Source organism: Alosa pseudoharengus, unplaced genomic scaffold, assembly GCF_046254945.1.
Source record: "Alosa pseudoharengus isolate Yale_2024_CS ecotype anadromous, Long Island Sound unplaced genomic scaffold, YU_APseudo_1.1 YU_APseudo_1.1_scf_20, whole genome shotgun sequence".
In the NCBI taxonomy this organism is placed as follows: domain Eukaryota; kingdom Metazoa; phylum Chordata; class Actinopteri; order Clupeiformes; family Clupeidae; genus Alosa; species Alosa pseudoharengus.
In genome coordinates, this window is record NW_027468664.1 from 3222776 (window position 1) to 3235915 (window position 13140).

Below are 13140 nucleotides of genomic sequence, written 5' to 3' on the forward strand. Positions count from 1 at the left end.
TGGACGACAGGAAGTGAGGTCACACCTTCTACGTCAGACAGAGCGATGAGCAGGTCGGCCCTCATCTCCACAGCAAGACGAGCTGCCAGGCTGTCGTTGTCCTTGATGCTGATCACCTGCAGAGGAGCAGAGACTACATTACCCAGAAGCCCCCACTGGACATGACGACTGGCGGCTGAAGCATGCAGATGCAGAAGCATGCAGTTAATCCGATCAGATCTTGATTAGTTATCATTAGTCGTTGCTTTGTATTACATACATCTTCTAGGTTAGTTTTGAACTAACCACAGTTTCAGTGCTAGTCTGGGTTAGCAGTGAAACTCTGGGTGGTTTAGCGCTAGTCTGAGTTAGCAGGGAAACTCTAGTTAGTTTAGTGCTAATCTGAGATAGCAAGGAAACTCTGGGTGGTATAGCGCTAGTCTGAGTTAGCAGTGAAAACTCCGGTCATCTTAGCGCTAGTCCGTGTTGGCAGGGAAACCCTTGCTGCGTGCTCCATCCTGCCCCGTGCCATCCTACCCGCCGCGGCCAAGCATGCACCTCCGTACGGAGCCCTTCCCAGCATGCAGTGGGTGTGGGGGCGGGCTAGGCCCCTCCCGCCTGTTCTATACCCACGTTTACCCCCTGCAGGTCACTGTTGGGCTCCGGAGGCGGAACGACGGCGTCGTTGGTGTTGATGATGGGCACGATGTTCATGCGCAGCAGCTCGTGCAGCGTGCTGTTCAGGTTACTCCGCTTCTGGTCATCATGGAAATCCAGGTTCGTCACCAGGATCTGTGCAAGGGGAGAGGATAGGGCGGCCATCTTCAGAAACTCTGAACACACATACACACACACAGACTCTCTCATACAATCACTGTTCTGCTGTGTGCATCTGGACGCTATAAAGGTGGTAGTGTGATCTCAGGTAAGTATCTTTGTGTCATTAGTCCGCTCTGGCCTGCAGTGACACAGGTGTGTGTGTGTGTGTGTGTGTGTGTGTGTGTGTGTGTGTGTGTGTGTGTGTGTGCGTGTACCTGGGCAGTGCAGGTGCTGTACTGTGTGAACATGGCTTCATAGAGGGCCATCAGTCCACTCTGGCCCGCAGCAGCACAGGCTCGCGCCTCCAGCACGGGAAGAGACTGGGGGGGGGAGGAGAGAAGACATACACATCAAAGATTGTTAAGGCGGAGCAAGATACTTCATCAGGAGCCACTTCCGGGAACCCGGATCGCACGAGGGGGGGGGGGGTCAAAATCCCCCTTTATGCAGAGCAGAGGCAGCGACTGCTCCATTGAAGTCTATGGGCATAGCTCAGAATTTTACCACATATGCTAAGATCTTAGTTCTATAGAGTTAGGAATGTGAATTTCGGGCACGTTTTCATGATCCTCAAACCCTTGTGAACATTTCAGGTACATTTTTAGCATTTTTGAGCATTCCAGTCTGGAGAAAATCGACCTTATATCAGGTGTGCGCCGGTTATTTATGCCGCTGCTGTTGGCGGGTTGCAACGTACGCTCATCAATACGTCATCGACACGCCTCTTTATGCAGACAGGATTTGATCCCCATTTCGCGCCCATAGACATGAATTACGACGAAGTATCTTGCTCCGCCTTAACAATCTTTGTACACATCACACTAATGACCTTTGACCTTTACCAGCACACAGGATATGCCACTCCGCTAGTCTATCTCAGGTGTGGAGATAGGGTATTAATATATTAGTCTATTTGTCTCAGGTGTTGGATAGAGCATTAGTCTATTAGTCTATTTGTCTCAGGTGTTGGATAGAGCATTAGTCTATTAGTCTATTTGTCTCAGGTGTTGGATAGAGCATTAGTCTATTAGTCTAGTCTGTCTCAGGTGTGGGATAGAGCATTAGTCTATTAGTCTAGTCTGTCTCAGGTGTGGGATAGAGCATTAGTCTATTAGTCTAGTCTGTCTCAGGTGTGGGATAGAGCATTAGTCTATTAGTCTAGTCTGTCTCAGGTGTTGGATAGAGCATTAGTCTATTAGTCTAGTCTGTCTCAGGTGTGGGATAGAGCATTAGTCTATTAGTCTAGTCTGTCTCAGGTGTTGGATAGAGCATTAGTCTATTAGTCTAGTCTGTCTCAGGTGTGGGATAGAGCATTAGTCTATTAGTCTAGTCTGTCTCAGGTGTGGGATAGAGCATTAGTCTATTAGTCTAGTCTGTCTCAGGTGTGGGATAGAGCATTAGTCTATTAGTCTAGTCTGTCTCAGGTGTGGGATAGAGTGACTATAGACAATAATACTGTAAACACAATTATGTTTATTTGCTCTTTTTGCTTGTTAAGAGAGAAAGTTTATTTAGTGATGTAAGGTGACACTCCCACTTATGCAGACCGGAGAGGTCTGGGGTGAGTTATGGGTAAGAGGTTAAAGGTTAGAGTTTAGAGGTCAGGGGTGAGTTATGGGTAAGAGGTTAGAGGTGAGAGATCAGGGGTGAGTTATGGGTAAGAGGTTAGAGGTGAGAGATCAGGGGTGAGTTATGGGTAAGAGGTTAAAGGTTAGAGGTCAGGGGGGAGTTATGGGTAAGAGGTTAGAGGTCAGGCGTGAGTTATGGGCAAGAGGTTAGAGGTGAGAGGTCAGGGGTGAGTTATGGGTAAGAGGTTAGAGGTCAGGGGTGAGTTATGGGTAAGAGGTTAGAGGTCAGGCGTGAGAGGGGAGGGGCCGTACCATGTCCTTGAGGGCGTTCTGCCCCGAGTGCAGGGCCTGGCGGACGCTCTGGGAGAGCAGGATCTCGTGCCGCAGACGCTGCTTTCCGAACGCCACGGCGCCACTCGTCACGATCATCATCTCACGGCCCTGGCTCTGCAACACCGCCACCTAGGGGACAACAACGGCAGTTACACTCACGGCCCTGGCTCTGCAACACCGCCACCTAGGGGACAACAACTGCAGTTAGAACACACACACAAACACAGAAATATACAGAACCAATACACAGTACACACACACACACACACACAGAAATATACAGAACCAATAAGCAGTACACACACACACACACACATATACCCACACACACAGAAATATACAGAACCAATACACAGTACACACACACAACCACAGAAATATACAGAACCAATACACAGACACACACACAAATATACCCACAAACACAGAAATATACAGAACCAATACACAGTACACACTAGGGGTGGGCGATATGGACAAAAAATAATATCTCGATATTTTTTGTGATTTTGACGATAACGATAATTAGTCGATATCCTTAAAAAAAAATTGTAAAAGTCTGAGTTACTTTACTGCTCATTATTTATGAATAGCGTCAATACAATAATACAAACCATTAACCTAACCTGTGACTTTTTAACAAAATCAACCAATGCATTGTCACTCTATGACACATTTCCAATTTTGCCCCCACTTGTGTGTGGCAATGACATGGTCTAGCCAGCTACATTAGAGAAGATGACTAGGCCTAACAGTTTCCCAAGAGAAAGTCTGAAGCTGAAGTTCCTTTAAAACACCTTTACTTAGGATTCACTGTAAAACTAAGCAGACCAACAGAGTACATCTCGGTTATTTCCTTCGATGTTTTGTTTAAGAGTTAACATTTAACATTCCAAGTTACAGAATAGAAACTAATGCGTTAGCTTATGGCTAATATATATGAGAAATCCCATAGAGATGCTAACGGTTAGCATAATCGATACACGTAGATATTTAGAGCGAACTTCAGTCCATTTACAAAAGGGTTACATGAGAAGAGTTCTTTGTTTACAACTGACTATTAAAATACTCAAAGGCAAGTGTTTTCTCTCCATATAATACCATGTAGGAAAAAATGTGACTGTCTCATCAATGCTATGTGAACAGAAGTAGCTGCACAAAATCCCAAGCAGGCTACGTCTTGATCTCGCTACACAAAATAAACATTAGGCCTGCTTGTGACAACGTGGACCCACTAGCGATCATGTGACACTTGCTCTGCTGCAATGGGGCTTCTCTTGCATACACCTCCTGGATTTAGTGAATGTATGGGGTTTCAATGAGTGATTGAGTGTTTTTTCCCCATAAGTAATTTAAATACTCGATAATGTAAATTTGCACATTGTTAAAACAACAATCAGGATATTATCGCAGACGATATATATCGCCCACCCCTAGTACACACACACACACACACAGAAATATTCAGAACCAATATACAGTACACACACACATCTCAATGCAGGTGACCAACCCCACTCACCTGTTCTCAGCTCACCTGTATGTCCCTCCTCCTCACCTGGTCTCAACCCAATTACCCCACCAGCTCACTCAGCCACCTGCAGCCCTTCCCCTCCCCCCACCTGCACATGCCTCTTCACCCCTACCCCCCCCCCTCACCTGCACATGCCTCTTCACCCCTACCCCCCCTCACCTGCACATGCCTCTTCACCCCTACCCCTCCAAACCCCCCCATTCCCCTTCCCCCCTACCCCCCCCTCACCTGCACATGCCTCTTCCCCCCTCCACCTGCACATGCCCCACCCCCCCCGCTGACCTGCAACCCCCCCCCCCTCACTTGCACACCCCCTTCCCCTCACCTGCACATGCCTCTTCACCCCTACCCCTCCAAACCCCCCCATTCCCCTTCCCCCCTTCCCCCCTACCCCCCCCTCACCTGCACATGCCTCTTCCCCCCTCCACCTGCACATGCCCCACCCCCCCGCTCACCTGCAACCCCCCCCCCCCCCCCCCGCTCACCTGCACACACCCCCCCCCCTCCTCACCTGCTCCACGATGGAGGCCAGGCGTCCCAGGGCCAGGCCGCACTCGTCGCCGCGGGTGACCACGGCGCTGCCTAGCTTGACGACGATCCTCTTGGCCTGGCGCAGCTCGCCGCGGTGGGCGAAGGACTTACCGTGGGCACGCGCCAGCGGCACTGTAAGAAAAGGCACGTTACTCCACTGACGCACGGCCGGCAGGCCAGGCCACACGCGGCCATCTGAAGGGCAGAGAGAGAGAGGGAGGGAGGGAGGGACACCAGGGGCAGCAGCCAATGAGCGATGAGCAGCCATGCACAGGGAGCCAATGAGAAGAGGGATAGGGTGAGGGGTCAAAGTTCAGAGGGTGAGGGGCAGAGATGTTCTAAAAGGGGAGAGGGAAAACGTGGAAGAGCCACGAGGTCTGCAGGAGGAGATCAGAGGCTGAATGGAATTTAATGGAATCCCACAGGAGATACCATCTCCCCGTCTTAGAACATCTCTGATGAGGAGGGGAGAGGAGGAGGAGGATGATGATGATGATGATGATGATATTGATAATCAATGAGCCCATCATGTGTGATTAGAGAAAGTTAAACCCGTTAAAGCAGCCCCACCGGTCAACTCAACCCCAAACCAAGACCCACATATCACCTTCATATCTTCATACAACACGTGTGTCAACAAAAGCAGGGATATAATTAAGAGCAGGATTTCGATGTTTTTCTCCTTGTGAGTGTGAGTGTTTGACCTTAAAGGCCTGATTCATAAGTCTACGCAAGTTACGCTGGACAATGCCAGGCTCACGCACGTCTTGAAGTGGCTTTCATTGTCTACACAAGTCACATGGACGATGAGGCCCCATCAGAAACTGCATGTTGCATGCATCATGGTGTCCTTGCATAGCTCACTGCGTTTTTGTTCCTTGCGTTGACTATGAATCAGTCCTCAGCATATGTGTCTGCGTAGAGTGTGTGAGTGAGTGTGTGTGTGCACGTGCGTGTGTGAGTGTGTGCATGTGCGTGCGCGTGTGTATGCACAGAGTGTGTGTGTGTGTGTGTCTGCGTAGAGAGTGTGTGTGTGAGTGAGTGTGAGTGTGTGTGTGTGTGTGTGTGTGTGTGTGTGTGTGTGTGTGTGTGTGTGAGTGTGCGTGTGCGTGTGTGTGTTTGTGCGTGTGTGTCTGCGTAGAGAGTGTGTGTGTGTGTGTGTGTGTGTGTGTGTGTGTCTGCATAGAGAGTGTGTGTGAGTGAGTGAGTGTGTATGTGTGTCTGCGTAGAGAGTGTGTGTGCGTGTGTGACTGTGTGCGCGAATGTGTGTGTGAGTGCGAGTGTGTGTGCGCGTGTGTTTGTGCGTGTGTGTCTGCGTAGAGAGTGTGTGTGTGTGTGTGTGTGTGTGTGTGTGTGTGTCTGCATAGAGAGTGTGTGTGCGAGTATGTGTGTGAGTGAGTGAGTGTGTGTGTGTGTCTGCGTAGAGAGTGTGTGTGCGTGTGTGTGTGTGAGCGCGAGTGTTTGTGTGAGTGCGAGTGTGTAGTAAGAGAGGTACATTGCTGTCTGCTGGTTTGGCAGCAAGGCCCATTGTGTCTTGGCTGGAATGTGAGCCATAAGCTCTCACCCCACACAGCACAGGAGAACAATACACACACAGATGCAGCCTCAGCACACTGCCCCAAAAGCAGCCAGGAACACATGCAGCATGCACAGAGAGAGAGAGAGAGCAAGGGAAAGAGAGAGAGAGAGAGAGAGGGAGAGAGAGAGAGAGAGAGAGAGAGGGAGCAAGGGAAAGAGAGAGAGAGCGAGAGAGAGCAAGGGAGGGGGGAGAGAGAAAGAGAGAGAGAGGGAGAGAGAGAGAGAGGGTAGGGGAGAAGATGCCAGTTTGGCCTAGATAAACCCCCTAGTGGCTAAACAGTAGGGCTGTAACGATACACCAACCTCACGATTCGGTTTGTATCACGATTTTTGACCCACACGGTTCCATACCAATCTCGATTCTTCTTTTTTTCTTTTTTTTTGGGGGGGGCTAGACATTTTATTAAATAACATTTTAATAGCCCTCCTTAGAACACCAGAGGATTACAATATAATATATCTATTATTTTATATCCTGATATACAAATATTTTTCTGAATGACTGATATTTATGACAGCACACTTTATGCAGATTAGCCTATAGCCTAGGCCTACTATTTTTTATTACAACTCTACCTCTTTAATTCAGCTGTCTGGTTGAAGCCTGGAAATATTGTAAACAAAGTAGCATAGTTGGCTAGCTTAGCCTATCATAGTCTACTGATTGGACTGTTCAGTTTCCCCATGTGTGTTTAAGTTTCAAGGTAATACTTGTTCTCCTTGGAACAGGCCCTTTTGGGAAACGTTGGTATTGAGATGATCAGTCAACTTCAATGCAAGAGTTTTAAACAAATATGTGCAGCATGCTGATGCTAAGCGGATTTAATAGTAATTTAGCTAGTCGTCTACATGAGTCCTTGCTTTCACGATTGTGAATGTTTTATTTAAGTCGCGCGTGTTCATTGAGCAGGAGAGGGAGGGAGAGTGAGAGGGAGGGAGCGCGAGAGAGAGCGGGCAAGGAGAGGGGGTTTACTTCTATACTGTTTGGTAAAGTTGCACACATAGTCTACAATGAAAGCAAGGAGAGGTATGAAATTATTATTTATTTATTTATTTGTTTTTGGACAACGTAGGCTACCGACAAGTAAAGCGGGAGTTGTGGGTTGCTTTTGCGGCCGCGTAAACTGCAAAGCACTGCGTGAAACACTAGAAAGGGTGTGTCGCGATTCTGCCTTTTCACACCGCGACACAGTATCGTGGATATGAATGTCGCGATTTCGGTTTCGAATCGTATATCGTTACAGCCCTACTAAACAGTGAGAATAATCACCACTTACTGTGGCCCTGTCTGGTTGTTTGTTATTAAATACATTTCCCTGAACGAGGGACAACAGGGATGCATACCGACCGTACAACTTTACCTTCTAAACCTATAAAACATTACATTTGCAGATATCCCTCCCTGATAAGCCTGACATGTATCTTTGCCATTTTAATAGTGTCACAAATATATCATGTGCAAATGTCCATTAAATATATTAACGTTATTATTGACACATTGGCCATTAAATATATTAACGTTATTATTGACACGTTGTCAATTAAATATATTAACGTTATTATTGACACGTTGGCCATTAAATATATTAGCGTTATTATTGACACGTTGGCCATATTCCTCAAGCAAAATGTGTAAACATTAAGAAATGGAAGAGACAAATCGGACTGATTCCTGCACGCACACACACACACTTACTCTTGCCTTGTGAGGCGGCCCTGGAGAAGGTGTGTGAGTTGCAGGAGCGCAGGCCAAGCCCGGAACACTGAGACAGCCTGTGCAGCAACATGGCGTCTCACCTTTTCACTCTGCAGAGAGAGAGAGGGGGAGAGAGGGAGAGGGGGAGAGAGAGGGAGAGGGGGAGAGAGGGAGAGAGAGGGAGAGGGGGAGAGAGAGGGAGAGGGGGGGGGAGAGGGGGGGGAGAGGGGGAGAGAGAGAGAAAAAAAGACACATCTCAACATCACACACACACACACACACACACCTCACATACCATCATACATCAACATTGCAAAATCACAATCATTATTCACTCACCACAGACCTACACCAGAGACTTTCTAATGTGGAGACACAGCACTCAAAAAATCCTCCATAGAAATGCATGGGGCTATATGTAACGCCAATATGGCCGTTGTCTACACATATCCCACCCCTTCCTCAGCAAAACGTCAACATGTGAATACATTGAGCCAATCATATGGTGTGTTGTGAAGATTGCCAATCATGTCTTGTGAACTCGCCGCTGGAGCAAGATTGGTGTCGTGAAGCCTTGCGCACGCGCATTTCTGCCGAATAGGATGCCCGACGAGTGCCCAAATAGCGTTGCTATATGGCCGCCAAGTGGAGGGACTTGCCTAAAAGGACTAGCCTACACACACCTCACAAACACAACCACACTTCACACACCAGTATACCTAATACACAACACACACACAACCAAGGAAGTGAGATGACTTGTCTGAGTATGCAGAGGTGTAATCTGCACCTGGGGAGCATATAAGGTCTGACACACACAAACGATCAAGGATGTTCTGACACTGGACTACAAATAGTGGAGCTGCAACAGACGGCAGGACTACAAACATGGCATCTCCGACACTGGACTACAAATTGTGGAGCTGCACCAGACAGGAGGACTACAAACATGGCATCTCCGACACTGGACTACAAATAGTGGAGCTGCACCAGACAGGAGGACTACAAACATGGCATCTCCGACACTGGACTACAAATAGTGGAGCTGCACCAGACAGGAGGGCTACAAACATGGCATCTCCGACACTGGACTACAAATAGGGGAGCTGCACCAGACAGGAGGACTACAAACATGGCATCTCCGACACTGGACTACAAATAGTGGAGCTGCACCAGACAGGAGGACTACAAACATGGCATCTCCGACACTGGACTACAAATAGTGGAGCTGCACCAGACAGGAGGACTACAAACATGGCATCTCCGACACTGGACTACAAATAGTGGAGCTGCACCAGACAGGAGGGCTACAAACATGGCATCTCCGACACTGGACTACAAATAGTGGAGCTGCACCAGACAGGTGCGTGGGAGCAAACAGCCAGCAGACAGGGCGAGGAGTGCGAAATCGCTGTGAGTGACTGAGTGAGAGAATAAGTATCGACAGAAATGCTATCAGCAGGCCTGCCGTAGATGGAGTAGGACCAGTGAGAGATGTTTGCTAAGGGTGGACCTGTTTCCAGATAGCCGCAATAACCAGGTGGACCTCTGTCCATTTATGTCCACTCAATCAGCAGAGTCTGACGAACCAGACCCGGCAGAGAAGCATCGAAGGGAAGTGTGCAGGCTGGGCTTGGGTGGTACAGGAACTCTACCCTGAGCTCACAGCGTTGCAATGTTGCAGTCCGGAATCAGTCAGTAAACATTGGTCGTAGTGTTATCCAATTGCGTGCAGTGATATTTTCAAATGCATGCTTGGTGCCGCCCCTCGAGTTGGGCCATTTTCATTGCTCATAGCCAGACCCTAAATCTTTTTAGACTTGGGTCTGGATTTCCAGGCTAGAGGAACACTGGGTGCTGTTTGGTAAGAGCGGTGAGATGAGGAACACTGGGTGCTGTTTGGTAAGAGCGGCGAGATGAGGAACACTAGAGTGTGAAGTGTGAGACCCCACAGCAGTTGGGGGGGGGGGGGTTGGGGGTGAAACCGCCCTTATCAGGTCACACTGGGCTCTTGCTGGACTCTGCATCATGTGTGTGTTTGTGTGTGTGTTGGGGGGGGGGGGGGCATTAGTCCATTTCAGCCTTGGGGTCACACTGACCACCTATATCAGCGGTTGTCAAACTGGGGTACGCGTACCCCCAGGGGTACGTGGACTGATTTCAGGGGGTACGCGAAAAAAGATCTAAGTCATAGCCTATGCCTTTTCAAACATTTTCTCTATCCCACGTTGGTAACTTAACTTCCGCATTTGCACTGCACATTAAAAACTTATTTTCTACGCATTAACAAAATATTCGAGAGTGGATTAAAAGAGAGGGTAAAGCAGCGTTTCTCAAACTGTGGGTCGCAACCCACTACTGGGTCGCGGCGACATGCCAGGTGGGGTGCGAACTGACGTTATTTATTTATTTTTTTATCTGTAGCCTAGGCCCAGGTAGCACCCGATGCGCAATGGACGCACTGTGTTATTCATAGGGAAGCGCTCGTGTCAAGGCAGCTAGTCCCGACCTGAATGAGATTTTGAACGAGGTTGTGAGAATGGTGAATTTCATCAAGACCCGGCCCTTAAAAGCGTGTCTATTCTCCGCACTTTGAGAGGAGATGGGAGCTGACCAAAAGGCTGTACTGTTTCACAGCGAGGCAAGGTGGCTTTCCCGAGGTAAAGTGCTGTCGCGTGTTTGAGCTCCGAGTCGCCTCTTCTTGGAGGAAGAGCGCATGTTTGAATCTGCAAGCACGTTCACTAATGAACATTTCTTGACGAAGCTGGCCTATCTTAGCGATATATTTGGAAAGCTCAATGCTCACTAAAGCTCAATAAATCTCCAGTTACAAGGCAAAGACAAGCACCAGATAAGATCACTGCATTCAACAAGACGATTGTGTGTGAGATTAGGTGCAGATCTATTTAAAATCATTATATTCAGCACATTTGTAGGCCTATCATATGTTGACTATTGATGAGATTTGTATCATATGTTTATCATCCTATTCACTATTCTCGACAAAACTGATAAAAAGAACTATTAATAAAACAATTAAAAAAAACCTTGTTAACAATTGGTGGTGTTGGGGGTACTCCGGAAGATCATAATGTCTCAGGGGGTACATGCCTGTTAAAAGTTTGGGAACCACTGACCTATATAATGTCATAGCAAATAGCTGTGTGTGTGTGTGTGTGTGTGTGTGTGTGTGTGTGTGTGTGTGTGTGTGTGTTGGGGGGGGGGGGGGGGGGGGGCAGATAGCTGAGCTCAGGGTAAAGTCTGCTTGCTTGCCTCACCAGGCCGAGCCAACATTTCATCCGGCACATTCCTGATACTACTGCAACCATTCCCTTCAAATAAAGAAGAGTTTGCAGGCCTTAACAGCAGTTAAGATTATCTGATCACTATAAAGCATTCACATTTCTTGAAACGGAATTTCTTTCGGGGTGAATACAGTATGTATAACCTTTACAATACAATATTGGGCTACACAGCAGCACTTTTTCAAATTCACCACACTACTCACTCAAAACCTTACTACATGAGTCCTTTTTTTTTAAATGTGAAACTGCAAGACGTTAATGATAGTTCGCCACTTTTCCAAGGCACCATAATTTCTCTCCACATAGACCCGACCGACCGCCTGGTCCAATGGGGATGCGCCTCGGATGGAGACTCCACCCTAGCCCGGCTGATGAAATGAGAGTGCGGCTTGCAGGCATGGATGGATACGTGTACACAGGCGGTCAATGGAGCGATGGTGGCATAAACATCTGAACATTTTACTACGATTTCAAACAGAAATTGTACGTCTGAGCTTCGGAATATTAACAGGTAACGTTAGCTCGTGAACATGCCCAAGTATACACCGACACAGACAAAACAGGCATAGCATAGGGGTGACAAATAAGGAGGAAACGAAAACATTTGTCAACGTCAGCATGGTTTCAAATGTTTGATCTGGCCAACAACAGACATTGCAATTGACACATCGGTCACATCACATTAACTAACGTAGGCTTAAATAAGACAAGTGGAGGTAGGCAACAGATGACAGTTGCCTGACTAACGTTGTTAACTTACCACTAACGTTACTAAGCAAGGTAACATTACATTAACTATCTAACTACGAACATTCAGTTAACTAACGTTATCGAGAAGTATCAAAATGATGGCTAGCCTCTGTTGTCAGCGGTACACTTTGGTCACTCAACAAGCTACCGTTATCAGAGATAGTGTAACTTATGCTAGCTGGATAGTTGCATGTCCTAGTTTATGAATCTGTTTCAGTGTTACGTTCTTTGCTAGCTCTAGCATGCTAGCGAAGTACAGTTAAAATCCAATGAAGAAACGTTAGCAAACTGGCTAGCTTTAATGCATAACAGTTCAACTTACTGAATCAACATGGCAAACTTCTATATTGCTGCACATACCTTTGACACTACCTAGTATTTTAATTCCTCCTCTCACTTCAGTCAAAATTTCCAAGCACGACGACCAGCTTACCATACAGCACAACTGCTTGCCACAGATCTTGTGCGAACTTGAGGGGTTGTCAAGCGCCGTAGCTTCTGTCTACGTGTGCGTCGTTTACGTCAGTTGGCTAGCAGTTCTCCATTCTGAACACTCTTACGTTAACGTCCAGTCCGGTAGCAGTACCATGCAATTTAAATGAATATACGTTACGCTAAACGCGTACGTTTTTACAGTGTATAACGCTCCTGTGCCATTCACAGTTAAAAGATTTCTGCTTAGCAAAACATCGGATTTCTCACCACGTGTAACAAAAAAGGCGCCACGGCCACCTAGCCCCTTTGACCGACTCTATTCGGTACTATTTGCTATACCTCAAAGCATTTTTAATCAATTAATAATCTAACAAATTATTTTATGTGTTTACTCAACACGCCCCCTAATGTTGGCATTAAATCCTTATACAGTTGATGATTAAAATAAATAAATTAATTAATATTGCACAATAAATTCAATAGATCTTTACATTGTTTATGCCAATTTCTGGACTTGACAAACTTTATTATTTACATTCAATAACTTCTAATAATATCTTAATATGCATCCCTTTCTTTATAAAATAATAAAACACAACTAGAGAATGTAAT

The 13140-nt window shown here is 47.0% G+C and overlaps 1 protein-coding gene across 6 annotated transcripts in view; it reads right to left on the reverse strand.

Moving 5' to 3' along the window:
- aldh18a1 (aldehyde dehydrogenase 18 family, member A1) overlaps nucleotides 1–12734 on the reverse strand; it is a 33274-nt gene extending 20540 nt beyond the window's left edge. Inside the window, exons 1-7 of one of the 6 annotated variants that reach the window (XM_076296239.1) lie at nucleotides 12454–12734; nucleotides 8039–8148; nucleotides 4745–4959; nucleotides 2679–2828; nucleotides 1014–1118; nucleotides 619–771; nucleotides 26–116 (exon numbers count right to left, since the gene is read on the reverse strand). In XM_076296239.1, coding sequence (XP_076152354.1) covers nucleotides 26–116; nucleotides 619–771; nucleotides 1014–1118; nucleotides 2679–2828; nucleotides 4745–4959; nucleotides 8039–8129 — 805 coding nt within the window. In that variant the 5' untranslated portion in view covers nucleotides 8130–8148; nucleotides 12454–12734. Of the gene's footprint in view, nucleotides 1–25; nucleotides 117–612; nucleotides 772–1013; nucleotides 1119–2678; nucleotides 2884–4744; nucleotides 4960–6259; nucleotides 6378–8038; nucleotides 8149–12453 lie in introns of those variants that run through there. The other 5 variants (XM_076296240.1, XM_076296237.1, XM_076296238.1 and 2 more) reach the window with 5 other exon arrangements.
- Between the last annotated feature and the right edge of the window lie 406 nt (nucleotides 12735–13140).